The following is a 19605-nucleotide window of genomic DNA, read 5'->3' as shown; positions in this document are numbered from 1 at the left end:
TGGAAAGTTTTCAGGTGATGGTCCTGGCCAAATTCCTTCTTGGCCAGTATTTAATATTTTTAATAAAAGCTTGCTTAAATTTGGCTAAAATGGTATAACTTTTTTTTTCCTGGTGAATTTCAGGATTAATATATATCCACTCAGCCATTTCACTGGTTCCCTTCTTATGTCCTTTAAGAATTTGTCTTTCTTCTCATATTTCTTAACTTCTCTCAGTCTAGGGCCGCAGATAGCATGATTCTCTTCCTTCATCCTTAAATCCTGGCATGAAGTGTTGAACACCATTCCAGGCTTTGGAATACAGCAACAAACCATGAGGGATTCAGTGAGCCACACATTGCCAAATAAGGTTGTAATTACATACAAAGTGTTTCACTTCTTCCACTGACTGTATGTAAGAATTTTCATCATAAGAATTTTCCTTTCAGCTGGGTTATCTCCATTTTCATAAGGACGATCAGTGATGTGTTTGCCATGCATGCATGAGCACCTGGTCTGGTCCCTAGATCTCACATCTGGAGGCCAGGAGTGGAGATCTCACATCTAGAAGCCAGGAGTGGTGACCTCACACCTGGAAGCCAGGAGTGGTGACCTCACACCTGGAAGCCAGGAGTGGTGACCTCACATCTAGAAGCCAGGAGTGGTGACCTCACATCTGGAAGCCAGGAGTGGTGACCTCACATCTAGAAGCCAGGAGTGGTGACTTCACATCTAGAAGCCAGGAGTGGTGACTTCACATCTAGAAGCCAGGAGTGGTGACCTCACATCTGGAAGCCAGGAGTGGTGACCTCACATCTGGAAGCTAGGAGTGGTGACCTCACATCTAGAAGCCAGGAGAGGTGACCTCACATCTAGAAGCCAGGAGTGGTGACTTCACGCCTGGAAGCCAGGAGTGGTGACTTCACATCTAGAAGCCAGGAGTGGTGACCTCACATCTAGAAGCCAGGAGAGGTGACCTCACATCTGGAAGCCAGGAGAGGTGACCTCACATCTGGAAGCCAGGAGTGGTGATGTGCTGGGACTGGGAAAACATAGACAGTCAGATGCCTGGGGGTCGCTGGATCATCACCCAAGCCTAATCCGTGAGTCTCAGGCTAATGAGAGACCCTGTCTTAAAAAACAAGGTTGACAGCACCTGAGGAATGACAGTTGAGACTGCCTCTGGCCTCCAAACGTGCCAGGGCAATTTGCATCGGCACACAAACATGCATCCACACCCATACACACACACACATACACACACACAGAGCAGATGTCTGTATTGACTGTCGTTAGCTGAGCAGAATTGGACGAAAAGGAAGTGGGGACTTATGGAAAGGTTAGAAGTTGCAGAGTTACATACCAAAATTGGTGTGAAAGATGAAAAAAAAAAGCATCAAGTTTCAAGTTGGGCAGACGTAGGATCGAGTACTCTGACTGTGTGGTCTTCCGCATGTGATTTAACCTTTATGGAATCTTAGAATTTGATGTGCGGGACAGCAATAGACAAAACATGGGCTGTTCCCAGCAATTAGGACCCTGTCTGTTATCTTTTCCGCTCCTTCTGTTCTCTCAGGTTTGGGCCTTTGGAGACCACACTCCAGAAATAATGCCTATTGTTTAAGAGGCAATTGCAAGTCTTAACACTGTAGATCTAAAGATACCTTTCATAGAGCTCTGCAAGCCCAAAGATTTCAAATCCTTCTAGTTCTAAAACAATCCCAAACAGCCCTGGCTTGTTAGAGACACTGGACGGGTCAGGTAGTCTTTTCATGTACAGGGACTGGGACCTAGCGTCTTATACTAGATATGCACACACACACACACACACACACACACACACACAGAGAGAGAGATAGAGAGACATGGAGAGAGACACACAGAGACACAGAGACGCACATGCACAGACACACCCACAGACACACACAGAGACAGAGAGACATGGAGAGAGACACACACAGACAGAGAGAGACACACAGAGAGACACAAAGATGCGCTGCATGTGCACACACACAATCTCTCACACACACACACACACACACAAATACACACAGAGAGACGAGACAGACAGACAGATAGAGAGATAGACAGACAGACACACACACACAGAGGAGACAGATTTTTCAGAGCAGTGCAGCCTGGGTGCAAATGGCCGGCATCGATGCCTCAGGAGAGCCCTCAAGTATTTGGCCCCTCGGAAGCATTTTTTGCAATTTTCAGAAGATCTTATGAACTATCGATTATTTCTCTAACAAAGTCATTTTTCTTGTTGTTGCTCCTTTAAATTACCCAGAGATGCTAACATCTGCTTGGAGTCGAGAACTCGAGCAGGTAAGTCCTGTATGTGGGCTCCTGCCAGGGACACTGGAGGGCTGAGCACAGCACAGTCAAGCATCTGGTGCTGACAGAAGGAGCTCGTGCTTGGGGTCAGTCTGGTTCCACCTTAGGAATCACTTCAGTTCCTTCTCAAAAACGGAAGCGATCATTTTTCTACATATCCTGAAAGGATGCAACCAAGGTGGCATGATGCTTGTATAAAGGACTTTGCAATGAGAGCAAAGACATAAATACGAGGGATGTTAACTACCAAGGCAGAGTATCCAGAGGCAAAACAAAACTGCTACCAAGGCACTCCATTTTAGGCGATGGCTGCCCCTTTTCTCAAAGCAGAAATCTCTTGGTAAGCTCTGCCCTTTGCGACCAGCTGCCACAGCACATTTTGAATGTCTACCAAGAGGAGTTAGGTTGTATAGAGGCTGCTATTATCTAAATGGACCATTTTTAAAAAAGAATAAACTATAATCTAATTTAAAAGGAATATTTTTTTAAGTTTTTAAGTCTGTAGCATAATATTTAATATTTTTCTGATTTACACAATTTCCTACCAGTTAAGATGTGTCTGAACTGGTAAAATACATTTCATCACCTGGAAAGCTTAAAACTTTAGGATATTCTGATTCTTCAGGGTAGTCAGAGTCAGTGGGCTAGAGGTCTAGATAATACCACGGAGAGTTGTCCTGTGCTTACTTAGGGCCTTTGATGGCTTGGGTCCAGATTCGCTGATGGGGATACAGAAGTCAATGAGAGGCAGTCTTGATCTCTGGTGACAAGACTAAGATGTTTGGAGACCACAGGCACAATGACTTCCTAGGCGGCTCATACATCTCTTTATAAGTGCTCTATTACAGCAGCATTGTGTGTGTGTGTGTGTGTGTGTGTGTTTCCCTGACAACTGAGTGTGGACAGTCTCGAGACATAAAGGAAGTGCCACATTCAATTTCCTTTCTGAAGTCTGGAGTTGCAACAAGGGTCTCAGCTTGAAATCAGAAGCAATAGCCGTTCAAATACCCCCATCAGTACCGATAATTGGTGTGATCTCAGGGACATTACTGAATTTCTCTGAGCCTTCCAGTCGACCAAGTGATTGGGGGATTCAAGAGATTGCAGCTGCAGTATTTACTACAGTGTTTGCTGGGAAGTGATTATCCAGTTGATGTAGGTGTTTTATCTCAGATTCTCTATTTCTTCCACCTTCTGGTCCCCTCCTTAGGAAAGCAGCCCCTGTCCAAGTCTTCCCATGTCTCCAAACTGGGCCCCAGTGGGTCTGGACAGCTTATATAAGCTTCCCATATTGGAAGCCACCTCTTCACGTGTCTGGTTCTTCTGAGGCGCTGCGCTCACCGAGGACACTTCTGTGTTTTGTCCTCAACCCTTAGCCACTTTATTCAGTTAGTAGAAGCTCTATAGGGACTTTACAGTCTGGATCTTATTTCTCCCACAGTAAATACATGTGTGAGATTTATAGAGATTAGTTTAAGGCAGAATCTCCAAAACCCAGTTCATACGATGATAACCAGTGTTCCGTGAGGGGAAAGGTCCTTAAATTCAACAGGACTAGAGAGCACTTTAAGGGTCTCCTGATTTTTGTTGGGTTTCTCTGAGTCCTTGTCGGATCGTGAACACCTTGCATGGAGTATTCTCACAGATCTGGTGTCACACACACACGGTTTAGAAATACTGCTTTGAGACAAGATGGTGCTAGTTTCCCCGGATTGCAGTTTGGGCTTGAGAAGGCTGTGTACAGCCGTGTAGTTCAGCAGGCATCCTGTGGGATACCTACCACAGGTACGCCTGGAAGTGTGTATATTCACGGCTGTGCTAGTTTTCGCTCCATCCTTTCAACTTGAGCTGTATTATGTACGATGATGACACTTCTAATAAGAGGGACTTAAGGAATGAACTGCAAAGGAGCAGTGTTAACTTTGGTTCTCACTGTGCCCATTAAGTTTATTGAGCTTTTCCCCTATTTTCTATGTTACACAGCTAGATTCGATGCCAGAGACTGGGGGATGTTTCCCAAAAGAAGCATGGTCAATCTAACTCTGCAGTCTTTTCTAGACAGCAGAAGATCCCTATTTACTCAACGTTCCTTATCAGAGGACTTCGAGAGCAGGAGAGAGGTCAGCGTCTCCGACAGCTAGTTGAGTAATTCTGCTCTGAGCCTTCCTGAGTGACTCGGAATCCTGGCTGCTTGGAATCCTATACCTTCTCACTCACACACCTTCAGTTGTGGTACTGTGACTGGTCATTGTATGGACGCCTGATGCTAGGGGTTTTCAGCAGTAACCCCAACTAGAGGTGGGGAAAACCCAGGCTGGCTGGAGTGTGAGCGAGAGTGGAGGAAGTCACATAAATGAGGCCATACTGGTGAGCAGAAGCCTCCATTTCCTTGTTTACCACATTAACATTTTAGCATTTAAGGACAGCGGAAAGCCATCGGAAGGCTTTAGAGAAGCCAAGAAAGGATCTGATACAGTATGAAAGTCTTGTTCTTTCCAAAGACTGGAAGATTGTGTGTGACCCAGTGTTCTTGGACTCCCTGACAACCAGCAAGATTAGAGGACTCTTCGGGCAGAGCGGGACTTTGGGGGTTAAACGCACAAATCAGAGTCATGTGTTGCAAACTGACTCCTTAAATTAACGTTGACAGTATTTGGAAGTTACTGGGGCTTTGGAAAGTAATTGGGATGGGATCGGGCATCCCTGCCAGCATTAGTGGCTTTACAGAAAGGGAGGGAAGCAGCTTGCATGCTTCTTTGTGTTACCATGTGACACTGTCTTTTCTGTTACAGAGTAGCAAGAGGGGCCCCAGGAGGGGATGGCTTGTGCTTCTGGGTTTCCAGTTTTCAGAACATGCTTGGTTTCACATTTCTCCCCTAACAAAGCATAGAAACAATCAAGATCAGAAGCCTTTCTGTGTTTCCTTCTGCAGGAAGAATGCCCAAGGAGGCCACTGTGCTGCTTAATGTATTTGCCCCATGAATGCCCTAGAATCTGCCCTGAGAATACTTCTAGAAGATGGTTCAATGCCTGGAATTTCTTTCTACAATGAATCTCTAAGAAATAAAATATATAAAGGAGAAATTATAGAGAAAAGACCACTCACAGTACATGTATGAAATGTAACCTAAGGTGATGGCTTTAAAAACCTTTTATTATCTTAACTACTTCTGGACGGGGGTTCTGGTGGGGAACAGAAATACGTCTCCACAAAGGAGCGCTGCTTCAAGCTGACAGGCGATGTATTTAGACGGTACGCTACACTGACCACTAGATGGCGCTCACTATCCTGCGTCTGCAAGGAAAGAATTCTAAGTTAAAAGTAGAGGGAGGGTGATTGGAGCGTTTGGGAGGGGGCCAGAAAGATGAGGCAGGTGGGACAAGGGAGGGAAGTCCGGGGGGGGGGGCAAAGATCAATGTGAATTGGCATATAAGGATGAAAACATCATGATGAAACTCATTACACTGTATGTTAAATTTAAAAATATATATAAGAAATGGTTAACTAAGGGAAGTATAAAAGTATCTACCCACATACTTCTGACTTTACTGCCCTTCAAGGTATTTGTTAGGTAAGGATTTGGTAGCTAAAAAAGTTTGGAAAACCATCTACTGACTTTTCTGTCTTTAGGACAGTCCCAGGGCACACTGGTACACAGATGTTTTGCAAGTTCTTCAGTGAAGACACGTGGTAATAAGTAACTATGGCAGCAAACCACTACAACTATTTGTGAAGCATTGTTTTTGGGGGTGGTGTACAGACCTAGTCTAAACCCTGTCTAAAAGAAAAAAAAATATTTAAGCCATACCAATTCTACCTGGAAGCTCAGGAAATGTTTCAGACAGAGGGCAGAAAGATGGAAAGAGCCAGACGTTGGGAGGACTTCTGGGAAGCAATGTCCTCTGAGAGTGACCTAGCTGCTGCACTCAGGAATTCATAGCAGCTGTCGTTGACTGTAAAACCTGCCCCAGATCAAGCTGGATGTGGCTGCTGGGGGAGGGTCATTTTTCAACGGTGTGGCTTCTGGTAGGATGCTCCAGTGTGTGGGCTCACACCAGCACTATGCATTTAATTGGATTATTTAGAAAAGAATAAAGAAAGGAAAACGAAAGACAAGAAGTCGGGAGTCACTGGAGTTGGTCTGGAAGGAGTAAGAAAAGGGGGTGGATTTGATGAAGATATATTTTATACATGTAGGCAATTCTCAAAAAAAATCAAAAGGTTGTATTAAAATCATTCTTAATTGAGAGTTGTTAGCAGTGAATAGCATCACTGAATGAAGATTTACCATGTGACATGCAGAGAGGGCGAGAGAGAAGGAGAGGGAGAGAGAGAGAGAGAGAGAGAGAGAGAGAGAGAGAGAGAGAAAAGCAAAAGCAAGCACACTAGAACTGGTCCACTGTAAGCCATATGAAATAGATTACTAGGAAGTCTATAGTCTGCATGGTGGAGTTATTCTGGTGTGAATATTATGCCCTTGATATTTTTATCATTAAAAAGATTTTCCTTTATTAGTATCTTTTTAAAGTTTTTTGTTGTTTTTATTGAACTATACATTTTTCTTCATTCCCCTACTTTCCTCCCCTCTACCCATTCCCTGTGACCCCCACACTCCAAATTTACTCAGGAGATCTTGTCTTTTTCTCCCTCCTGTGTAGATCCATGTACGTATCTCTTAGGGTCCTCTTTGTTGTCTAGGTTTTCTGTCTGCCCTTGATCTAGAAATTATCATCTACCACACAGCTCTCTTCTCTGTGAAGATTGCCTGAGAGTAAAACCTACTCCAACTATTCTTCCCTCTGTCTGAACTTTCTAGGTTATTAACATGAATAATTTGAAAATTAATCTTATGTGACTCAGTGTCATGTATAGAGTTTTTATTTAGCTTTGATTGTGAGTCTTTGTTTTGTGTTTTCTGGGAATGCACTCCTTCTTAACATCTAGTTTAAGAGGTGGATGTGAAATCCTCTATCTTGCACATGGCAAGTTCATAATTCTAATTTGTAGCTTTCTACCCATCTTTTATATCAGTGGAGACTATCAAGGTCTCTTTTTTCTCTGACAGTTACCCAATGAAACTAGAATATTTAACTTGAAGTTAAATATTTGCTACTGAAAGTTAAGTAAACTCAAGCAAGCTAAAAAGAAAAACAAATGTTCCCTCTTCTCTTTCAATGGGTAATAACTTCCAGATAATAATTTTTGGCATCTAATGCTTTTGCAGATGTTGTATATAATAAAAGGCATGCTCTCAGAAATCCAGAGACTGTCATGTTTAATGAATTCTAATTTTCAAGATAGTTCCATGGTTCATTCCTTACGTGATTTGTAGTCCTAAAATTAATATTTAATTTGATAATCTATCTTTAAAGGCATAAATAATTTTGAGTTTTTTCCTTTTGAGTCATACACAATTCTTAGCCTCTGTATTTTGTCACATTGTATAGAAGTCAAAATAAAACCCATGGTTTATAGGTTTCCTAACTTGGCAGAAGTAGAGAATCTGATATCACTTTCATGATATCATCCTTAATCTGAGTATAATAACGTTTAGTGTGGTCATTTGATAAATTAGTTGTAAATACTGCTAAAAAGCACCGCACATATTAGTGCGTTAGAGCTTCTGACCACAGCATGGGTTCAGAGCAGTGAGCATCAAGAGAATGGCTGTATTCTACAGGCGGAATGCTGAGATTGCTGGGTGGAGAGAGGACTTGGGCTTTGGGTCAAGAGGAGTTAGTCTGAGTCCAGCTACACAGTCGGTAGTGATGGAGCTGCGGGGAAATCATTTGTCTTTCTGGAATCCCCATTCCAGTGTGGAGAGTCAAAGAAACAGGAACTTATCACGAGAGTCGGCATCTCCTTAAGGACACACATGGCTAAATTCAGGTAAAAGTGCTTCTGTCTGTGCTGTGTGAGAATGTGCTGTGACCGTGTGAGTGCTGACCATGAGGAGATGACAGGATGGCCACCCAGAGCTAAACTGCCTTGTATGTCTACTTAAGGTTTCTGTCTACCTACAGGGGATTTCAGAATCAGCTACAATGACTTCTTTTGAGCAGATGCTATGAAAGTCACTGTACTAAATGTTGAGAATACAAACTGCTTTAAGACAGGGAATTTTCTTTCAGAGATCTTACCAGGTAGTAAAGAAAGAGACATGCTTACAATATAGGCAATAAGGCTGAAGAGCTGCCTGGTATATATTGTATGTCATTTAAGTGTCAAAGACACAGCTCAGCCCTTGAATGACAGAAAAAGGCCCTGGCATGAGATCTTACATCTCATCGTTCAGACTCGGCATCCACTGAGCTGCAGGTTCTTGGATGGCAGAGGTCTGCTGCATTGCAGGAGAATCATAATGATCACACATAAGGTCAGGCCATCCATGCAGACTTCTGGGACTCTCTGTATTCAGGTCAACTGCAGTGTACTTTTCAGGGAAATTGTGTGCACGTGTGTGTGTGTGTGTGTGTGTGTGAGAGAGAGAGAGAGAGAGAGAGAGAGAGAGAGAGACAGACAGACAGACAGAGAGAGACAGACAGAGAGAAAGAGAGAGAGAGAGAAGAGTATAAGGTAGGGGTAGAGAAAGAAAGAGGTTGCAACAGAATGGAAGGAGAGGAATTTGCTTTCTTGTTTAAGGGAATAGAATAAAAGCTAACAAATTAAGGTATCTTGGAAAATTTGATCTATAAATCACAGCTATAAAATGAAAACAGTTTTTTCTGAGTACACAATGAGAACAAAAAGCTATGTGCTTTTATTGAATGATGAACAGTAATCTTCTATAAGAGCTAGAATCCTTATGTAATTCTCTATTATTTACATTATTACCAAAAAGTCTAATACGACTATGAACATTCACAATGGATTTAACTATCCTCTGCACCAGGGAGGGTGTTTTATGTTGTGGAGACAGTCAGTAAGTACATGAGAGTAAAAGGAAGCGAGAAAAAAGGAAAACGCAGAAGGGAGGAAGCAAGAAAGGAGAGGACAAGTAGAACTGGACATTCACTTCGAAATTTTACTTGTATTTTTGATAGGTAGGAAATTAACTGTATGAATTAACTTGCTAAATTTTGATGTTAATCAGTATTAGTGAGCCTGATTCTCTCATGTAAACATGGGGAGATACCTGTGTGAGACCTGAAAATAAATTTTATAGTTATTAAAGAAAAATAAAATCTCTAAATCTATGATATAGCATAGTACCTTAAAGTTAATACTGTATGTACTGTATTTTTATTTCTTTTCATAGTGTGTAGTCTGTGTGTGTAGACCAGAGGTTGACATTGGCTGTTTTTCTGCTGTTGGACAATGGTTTTACCCTGTAAAGATTTGTTTTTTGGATTTGTTTAATAAAATGCTGAATGGTCAGTAGCCAGGCAGGAAGTATAGGAGGGGTGACCAGCCAGGAAGTAGAGGCAGGGCAATGAGAATAGGAGAATTCTGGGAAGAGGAAAGCTCAGTCTGCAGTTGCCACCCAGACACAGAAGAAGCCAGACACAGACCAAGCAAGGTGTGACTGCCTCACTGAAAAAGGTACCAAGCCACGTGGCTAACACAGACAAGAATTATGGGCTAATATAAGTTATAAGAGTTAATAAGAAGCCTGAGCTACTAGGCCAAGCAGTTTATGATTAATGTAGACCTCTGTGTGTTTATTTGGACTAAATGGCTGTGGGATCTGGTGGGACGGTTACTTCTGACAACAGTTTTTCTTTATCATTCTCCCCAAAGATCTTCCTCTCTCCACTTCTGCATCACTGGGATTATAGGTGTGTACTACTTTCTTTTTATAAGTGCTGGGGACTGAACTCAGGTTTTGAATCTTACAGACTGAGCCATTTATCTAGCCTGTTTACGTTTTTTTAAAAAATGTGTTAGATGTACTATAAGTGTGTTCTAAGTAGTTACACCACATACAGACTACTAGGAGCAATGATTAAAGATGATGAATTTATTCATCGTGGTACCCTGTGGTAAGAGATTCAGGAAAACACATATTCTTCTAAAAACATTCAGGTGTATATACTAAAGAGGTACAGGGTTTTGTTTATCAGATGCCTTAGTAAAATGACCTTGAACTTCACTTTACTAAAATTAGTAGCAAATAATAGATGCGTAGAAAGTTTTTACTGGTAATTCTTCTTTACATTTTTGGTTGCTGTTGCTGATAATTCTTGGACTTACGTGAATGCTGCCCACTGCCCCCTATCACCATCACCACACCCTGTCGCATCCTCTTACATGTTTTCTCACATACGTATGTGCACCAAACTATATTGTAAAACCGAAGTTTGAGGAATGTGGTCACAAGTTCTTGGGAGGTTATCTTTCAAGAAGTAAACAATATACCATTTTAATAAGGTCTGCTTCTCAATATTCTATTGCACACAGATACATATGACCATCTAAAAGAGGATGTTAGAACCTCCACCTTTATCCAAGAGGAGTAAAGTCACCATCATCAAGGACCTCTGGACCACCTAAGTGGCAATGCTCTCATTGATGCTAGGTGTGGATGGAAAGAGAGAACATGAAAGAGACATACTCACCGATAAGATCTGGTCTCCTCTCTGGAGCTCCCCACTCAGGTCTGCTGGTCCACCGGCCAGAATGAAGGATACAAAAATACCTTCTCCATCTTCCCCGCCCACAATGTTGAAGCCCAGGCCAGTGGAGCCTTTGTGAAGGACTACCTTGCGGGGCTCCCTGTAGAAACAAACGGAGAACACAGCTCACAGGGTGACCCTGCTCAGATTCTGCTCTCTTTTACTATTGTGAGAATATGTGGTACCAGCTGTTCACCACCTGCTACAACGACAGTGGCTTCCCATGGTAAGAATGCACTTGCAGATGACGAACAGACCTATGAGGGCAGATATCTGAGTTCTCCATCAGCATCTCATGCAACACCATTCCTGAAACACCTTCAAGCCGCATTTCTTCCACTTTTCTCTGTAAAAGTATCTGTAATTGTATTGACCATACAGTACTCAGTAGACTGGCGTGGCGAAGAAATAAAGGAGAGATGATGAGAGGAGAGGTACCAATAAGACTGAATTTTGTCAGTGGTGGAATGTTCTGGAATTTCTGAGTCAGCAAGACTGTTTCAGTGAAGAAGATTAAGAAGTGCCCATGAACACTGTTGAGCTGCAGACTTGATGGGAGGCAGGAAAACCAGCTCAAATACATAAAACAGGGACAGGAGGAGGGCTGGCCACAGTGAGGATGCAAATGAGTGGCAGAGGAGAGAGGAACTTGAAGAAAGATGTGGTGGGACATCGGGGAAGGGGAGAGGGCTACTAAGTAACTGTCAGAAAGAGAAGGCACGGGATGCAGGCATGAGGGGATGATAGTGAGGCATGTCCTGTTCCAGTGAATGGTCACACACCCCTGTGGAGACACTCTGCAGCAGATGGAGACAAACGAGAATTGAGGGTCCCGGAGAAACCAAGAACCAAAACCAAACAAACAAGACAAAACTAAGCAAACAACAACAACAACAGAAACCCCAGTAAGGCAAAACAAAACATCTGAGTTAAAGAACACACAGGTTGATCCATTTCCCTTTTCCTTATATACATTAGTGTTCATGTGTGTGCCAGTGACATACTTGTGTGTGGAGGCTAGAGGTGGTGGACTTCAGGTGACAGTCCCACGGCACTGTCTACTTCCTGAGGCAGTATTTCTCACTGACCTTGAAATCACTGATTAGGTTAAATTGACAGGCTAGCCGCAGGGATTCACCTGTTTCTGCCTCTAGTAGTGAGATTGCAAGTACATGCCATCATGCCTGAATATTTTTGTCGGTTCTGGGGTTTGAACTCATGTCAGATGCTTACTTACTTGGCAAACACTTTCCCAACCAAGTAATTTCTCCGGCACCTAATTCAATTTTCTTTTAAAAATTATTATTATTATTTTATCGTGTGTGTGTGTCTGTGTGTTCCAGAGGCCAGTTTTCGGGAGTTGGTTCTTTCAATTCTCTATGGGTTCTAAGGATCAGCCTCACATCATCAGGCTAGTGCTGTTACTTTTTATTTTTTTAATTTTTTGAGACAGGGTTTCTCTTTGTAGCTTTGGAGCCTGTCCTAGAACCCGCTCTGTAGACCAGGCTGGCCTTGAACTACAGAGACCCCCCCCACTCTGCCTCTGCCTCCCTAGCGCTGGTAACTTTTACCAGCTGAGCCATCTCACCAGCTCTTCATTCAATTTTTCTTAGCAGCAACTAAAAAAAAAATTAAATTGTGTTTTGTCAGCCTTAAATGTGACCAAGGAGCCTTCCTGACATCTACCTTTCTCCTCTAAGTATCTCAGTTCCAATACTAAAGTTCCTTTATTTTCCTCTCAGTGATATATGGCTAGTCAAGACCATCCCATATGTTGTTATGCTAATAAGAAGACAAGTCTATTTGTAAGCACATTTCCATGCTTAAAACGATAGTTCTATGTTGAACCTCATTATAAGAATGTAAAATGCACATCCCAGCTTAAACCTTAAGTAATATGGTAAATAGGGCTATGTTGTCAAAGGAAAATCAACACATAGTTAATTCACTATATTCTATATTGGATAGGCACTAACTAACTGCACCAGGACTTTTTCTAGGTGGGTGGGTCATCAAAATGTTTTCAAAATACATGAAATATTCGTGTCCTGGTGAATTTGCATTCTGATAATAAGCCACAGACCCAGCAAATGAATTATTCTTTGTTATGTTAGAAATCAGTATTTGGAGAAAAAGAGAAAGCAGAACAATATCTGGTGATGGGTTCTCAGCCTCGGCTGTGCAGGCTGTGCAGGAAATGTTTGAAAAGGACTATGATGAGGACTCCGGTAGTCATGCAGGTACCCAAATGTAGGCACTGCAGCTTGAAGAGGTACTGACAATACCCAGACCTTAGTGTGTGTGGATTCTGATGTCAAAGAAGAACCAGGACACCAACATGATGAGCTACGATAACGGCTCCAAAAATTCTTGTCAGTCAATTCCAGTGTCATCGAGTGTTGGCAAGTGTTGGCTGTTTTTTCTCATTGGAGGCTCCTGGGGTTTAGCGGGCTAAGACATTTTTGGTAATAAGCTGTCATGTGCTAGAGCCTGTATAATGTTTTCTGTAGGGAGCTGATCTGTTTAAACCTAGGTGCATGCTCACGTAGAACGATGTTTCCCCCACGGAGCATTTTCCCCCACGCCAGCTGGGGAGTCTGAGATTTAGCTCCCTACCAGAGAGGGGAGCAGCGGAGAATTTCAGCGATTCGGCCTTCTCTCGCGTAGGTAACAGGAGTGCAGAATTTCGGGGTGGTTGCCACCTCACATATCCTTCTCTGGAGTGTGGACTGGAGCCCAGGGATTGTATGAAGTTGCGACAGAAGCTCAGTTTCCGTGGGGTGCTGCTGACACTACCTGGCCCAGGTTTCAAGACCTGCTGGTTACTTTTACTATTTCTGTGAGAAACTACTATGACCAAAATATACTCAGGGAATGGAGGGTTTCTTTCAGCTTAGAGTTCTAATGGGGTAGAATCCATGATGATAGGGAAGGCATAGTAGCCAGAGACAAAAGGACCACATTTTTAACCACACACAAGGAGCAGCAAGCAGAATTATAAAACCTAAAGCCGGCCCCCAGTGACATAATTCCTCCCTCAAGTCTCTACTTCTTAGAGGTTCCTTTGAAGTGGCCCATCCCCTCTTATACCAGGACTGACCCTAACGAGGCCGGTTGTCCGTTGCCCCTTCTCCCCCTGCCAGGGCCCCGTTTGCTAAGACCCCTGCCCCCCGTATTACTCCACCATCCTATGTTGACTCTTCAATCAGACCCTCAGGAAGTATGTCCAGTCTGGTAGTCAGTCAGGCTCCTACCCAGCCACAAGCAGGAACTGTTCTTGCTGTTTTCAGTCAAACAGACAACCCCTGACACAAGAAACAGACCCCTGAAACCGTAAACACAATTGCTGACCAGATGTCATGAGCCAATCATAAAATGATTCTGTACCAGTAAGGGTCTGGGCCCAATCATTTTAAAGTACATTTAACCACAACTGTAATTTTCCTAATCCCACGTAAAAGGAGCTTGTGAGCTCTCCTTGGGGTCGCCATTTGCCACAGTTATCAGATGGTTGACCCCCGCATGATGGAGTTTTTTTATTAAACATTCTTGCTGATTGCATACGTGACTGTCGGTCTTTTATGGGACTGTTGGCGGGCCCTAACATTCACTACCTCCCCAATCAGCATCACCACAAGGTACTTAGCACTCAACTACATGAGCCTACGGGGGACACACAAATGTAGTACGTCTTTCCTCTTCCCCTTTCTGCCGCACTGATGCTGATCTGGGTAAAAGCTCAGTTCTCATTCTGTCTGTTCAGTGGAAGAAGTAAGTAGATAGCTATCTTATAATTGTTTTCCCTGGCTACTTGGCAGAGAGATAGAGAAGTTTACCTCTCTGGGAAGACCCATGCTAGCACGGGTCGTCGGTGGGGGGAGACTTCATTCCTTGCACGCTTACTACAGCAGGGCTGGAATAGCATTATTAAAACTGTGACAGCATGCACAATAACCGCGTATGTTTATGTCAGACAAAATCCTGGCAGTGAGAGGGGAAAGCTGGTACAAAGTCCCACCCTAACCAAAGAGAAGCTGTTTGCGATTGATACCAACTGGGAAAGGGGAGATTAGTTTTCTCTAAGAGAGTGATGCTGGGTATTTCTGCTACATTCCAGGGCAGGCCTGCCGGTCAGGAGAAGTAGACCGAGACAAAATGAACTCTTTGTTTTTTGTTGTTGTTATTGTTTGGTGGTTTTTGTCTGTTTAGTCTGAACCTAGTGTTTGTTTTTTTGTTTCATTTTTATTGTTTGTTGAGCAGGGGTGGGGGCAGGGGAGAAGAGAGAGAACATGAAGTTGGGTGTTGTGCAGCAGTTTCCTCTGAGATGGAAACAGTTCATACTAGAGAGAAGCTGCTTAAAACTTAGTAAACAACTCAAAACAGCTTCAGGAAGTCCCTGAAACTGACCAGATACACTAGGCCTATTCTTCCCACAAGCAAACAATAAAGACTGAGAGAGCCTCTGAGACAAGATAGGCTGCTACAAAGAAGACCGAGATCTGACTGGCTGGCTGAAGATGCAGAAACCTGACGAGTGGCCTGGAAGAGGATTAGGTCAACTGAGGTACCTGGAAAGAACATTCTCCAGTCTGTGGAGCGGCCAAAGGTTCTGTAGTGAGCTCCAGGTTCTCAGCGTTTGTGAGCTGTTACCCAGTCTGGGAAGGGCTTTGGTGATTCAAGTGCTGAATTACTTCTGCTCCTGGAAATAACCCATTACCCACACTCCTGTAAGCAATCCCAACAAAACTCATTGGTCTACCAAGGTGGACTGTGGTGGTATCTCTACTTTGGTCTACTGTGGGCTTCCTGTCTGGGGTTAGTGGATGGGTATGCTGTGTCTTTCCAGGAAACGTCTTGACATACAAGAGGTGGGTAGGGAGATGGGGAGGATTTGGTAGAATTAGGGTAGGATAAAGGATGTGATAAAAATATATTGTATGAAATGTTTATAAAAATAAAAGAATTCTCTGCTTTTTTTTTTCCCTTGGGAACTCATCCTTCTCCCAGACACTAGTCTGGAGAGAAAGGGTTGACTTTAGGGTTTTGGCTTGTTTGTGCCTGTTGGCAGATGAAGAATGCAGGCTTCTCCAGTGTCTTTCCATTGTATATAAGATGCAAGAAAAAAAAAGGAAGTTCTAGGAACTCATTCCTGCCCTTTCTTGCCTTCTGTGAGACAGTTTGCTTCTTCTTCAGATGGTTTTCTAGCTTTTGGAGATTTCCAGTTTGCTGGGTTTTTTATGTTCAAAGTTTTTTTTTTTTAATGTTTATCTATTAAAGAAGAGGGACGATTAGCAAGGAGTGCACAGGTACACGTGCCATCTAGTCCTTGGACAGAATGTGCGTTGCAGGTGTGACAGGAGCTTAGCACTGCAGGGTGGTGGCTAGCTCACAGGTACTTCCTCAGAATGTGTACTGGGGCCCAGGCATCAGCACTTCCTTAGCTCAGCAAGAGACTCGACAGTGAGGAGAAATACAGGAAATGGCTATTGAGACAATACACAAACTCCAGCAGTGATGGAGGCCTGCACTTCAGATTATGATTATTTATGCAAATGTATTTCCCTCTTTCTAGGGCTTTAATGGGGGATTGAAAAATTCGTACACAGCAGGGATGGTAAAGACCCTGGGAGTGAATGACGCAGGAGCCATTGCCCTGTGCCTCAGCTAGAGAGGGCTGCAGCTAACTAGCTCTAGAAGACAATTTAAAGTAGGAATTGCCTCATTTGAACACTGCCTCATTCTCCAGTCTTTATCTAAAGATAAGCCACAAACCTAGATTTTATGTAAATTTTCTAACATCTTAAATCACTAATGATTAAAAAAAAGCCCAAAGCACCAACTCTAACTGTCTCTGTTATGGACCCAACTAGGGGCTGCCAGTGTGAGGTGGCATTATATGCAGTTTCGGGGCATATCTGATACCGGTTTGCAGCTTTCTCATCAGTAGGGCTTGGTGTGGATGGGATGTTACATCTTGGTGATTCTTTGTGCTTTTATGAGTCTATGTTCAGTGCCATTTCTATCCTTCCCTTTTCGAGTTCACTCACTCTAGAATAATCGTCCCTCTTGTTGCATTTTTCCTTCGTCTTCTTTCTGCTCTTTTGGCAGGACAATTAGATAAAGACGCATCATCTTTATGATGGCCCACTCTCAAGCGTTTGAAGCTGTGGTTCTCTTGCCTGCATGCTTGTTGTCGAGGAATACCTCTGGATCTGATGAATATAATGTCTTGAGTTTCTATGAAGTGTATTTTGTGGGAGGCATTGTGGCTTCCAGACAGGCCACAGTCTCCTGTTGTTTAGTGTTAGTTTCATCTAGAAGAATGCTCAACAAGACTTGATGAATAAATACACAAACCAACATACACAGTTACAAAGAATGCACACAATTCTCATATGGAAACACCGTCTCTAATTTGCTGTGCTTTTCTTCTTCCAGAATCCAGATGGTCTCAGATCATTACAAGCCATTATCACAGATCATTATATACTAATAGTAGAACAAAATTCTTACCCCCCCCCCCATTCTTTATTCATGACGTGGTGCAGGTCACTTGACTGATCATCTGGGAGCTCTCCCTGTCACTCTCCTCAGATGCCCAATTCTCAATTGAGCTGGAAGCTTCCTCTAGCATTATATCCATGTGGCCATCATAATGCTTATTGTCCTGGCTTGGTTTACACATATCCCTCTCCAGCTCTCATAATTAATTTGAGAGCCGTGGCCATACCATTTGTTTCTTTGTCTTCAATACTTAGCACATAATTAAGCCTTTCTATTTGATAATTGCAGTTTTCATATTCCATCTTAAATGTGGACTCTGCAGAAGCTGGAACACACTATCTGTAATACCAGCATGTTCCGAAAGGACACATATTCATTACGATATGTGCTTGGTTCATTCAGCTACTCTGTTAGTAAACAGACACTTCTAGAATGCTTACTCTGTATTGGGCTTCGTGAATGCAAATATTAAAGAGTCGGGGGTTGGAGGACCTAATTGAAAACAAATAAGAATTAAGAATACTGCAATGGCAGAGGCTCAGGGGCAATAAGCTATTAAGAATGTAGAGTAACTAATCTAAAAAGAGTTTATCCTTGTATTATCATTACTTCCGGAAACACACTCTACTCTCTTAATGCAGTTTTACTTTTCTCTTAACATGATACAAAAAGCTTCCCCCTTCACATTATAAAACCCTACTATAAAACCCCTGGATGTTGGGCAACTGGAGAAAGGCCAGTTTGTTCTGCTCCAAGCTGTGTAAGGTCAGCTGTAGCACACACTTGCTTAGGTGTCGTCCCAGAGGATGATCTAAGGCAGCTGGGGAGTTTTGGGGAACGAAGTGCCATAGGACTTTTCTTTTAATTCTGACGGCTCAAGTGGGTTCAGGATTCAAGGGGAAAATGACTACTTAAATCTGAAGGTCTGGATCTCCTGGATCAACTGGGGGAAGGAGGTTTGGTTAAGGGTGAGGGATAGGGGACGAGACAATGAGGGAACGGGATGGTCGAGTTGGGGGAAGGATGGGATGGGAAAGCCACGAAAGAGATATCTTGATAGAGAGAGCCATATGGTGTTAGGGAGAAACCTGGCGCTAGGGAAAGTCCCAGGAGTCTACAGGGATGAGCCCAGCTAAGACTTCTAACAATAGTGGAGAGGGTGCCTGAACTAGCCTTCTGCTGTAATCAGATTGGCGACTACTCCAACTGCCATCATAGAGCCTTCATCCAGTCATTGATGGAACCAGACGTACAGATCCACAGCCAAACACTAGGTCAAGCTCTGGGAATCCAGTTGAAGAGAAGAAGGAGGGAATATGTGAACAAGGGATGTCAAGGTCAAAAAGGGGAAATCGACGGAGACAGCTGAACCAAGTTTGGAGGAACTCAAAAACTCTAGACCGACAGCTGTGGAGTCTCCATGGGACCCAACCAGGCCATCTACATGTGGAAGACAGTTGTTAGCTTGGTCTATCTGAGGGGACCCTGGCAGTAGGACCAGGATCTATCCCTCGTACATGAACTAGCTTGTTAGTGCCCATTCTCTAGAGTGGGATGCCATGGTCACCCTTAATGACCAGGAAAGGGGCCTGGTCCTGCCTCAACTTAATGAGCCAGGCTTTGTTGACTCCCCATTGGAGGCCTTACCCTTTGGGAGGAGTGGATGGGGGGTGGGTGGGTTGGAAGGAGGTGAGGGGGAGGGGTGAGAGGGAGAACTGGGGTCAAAATGTAAAATTTTAAAAAAAAATACATGTATCTATTTAAATATATACATAAAAGAATGTATTTATCATCTTTTAAAATATGTCTATTTACGTCATTTTTCACTCAGAAGCCTTCAGTGTGCCCTCTGAATGGTCTACACTTCTAAGAGTAACAATCAGCATTCTTCATCACATGACCTTTATCCACTTCGGCGGTGCCTAACTTCACCATTTTCCTTTTGTGCTCATCTTAGCCAAGCTTCAGAACACAGGCGCTCACACTGGGCTGTTGCATGCCTCCCTAGCTCATCCAGGGGTCTTCTTTGTCTGGGATGATGCTTCCTCTTGCTATTCTTACGTTTCTAATGAACTTCTGCTCAACTTCAACTCCAAAACCTGGTGCTGTCTCCTCTCTGCTCCCCCATCCTTCCTAACAAATGAAATGACAACCCTTTTCTTTATT

At 43.3% G+C, this 19605-nt stretch overlaps 1 protein-coding gene across 23 annotated transcripts in view; it reads right to left on the bottom strand.

Moving 5' to 3' along the window:
• Positions 1–19605, bottom strand: part of Dlg2 (discs large MAGUK scaffold protein 2) — a 1645338-nt gene that overhangs the window by 293176 nt on the left and 1332557 nt on the right. For all 23 annotated transcript variants that reach the window (XM_041643707.1, XM_041642302.1, XM_041642110.1 and 20 more), the window contains one exon: positions 10879–11035. In XM_041643707.1, the coding sequence (XP_041499641.1) occupies positions 10879–11035 (157 nt within the window). The remainder of the gene's footprint in view (positions 1–10878; positions 11036–19605) is intronic.

Source organism: Microtus oregoni, unplaced genomic scaffold (genome assembly GCF_018167655.1).
Source record: "Microtus oregoni isolate MIOR12 unplaced genomic scaffold, Mior012 000000F_ref0000247, whole genome shotgun sequence".
In the NCBI taxonomy this organism is placed as follows: Eukaryota; Metazoa; Chordata; class Mammalia; order Rodentia; family Cricetidae; genus Microtus; species Microtus oregoni.
The sequence above is the reverse complement of the archived record's forward strand: the minus strand, read 5'-3'. Positions and strand labels throughout refer to the sequence as shown.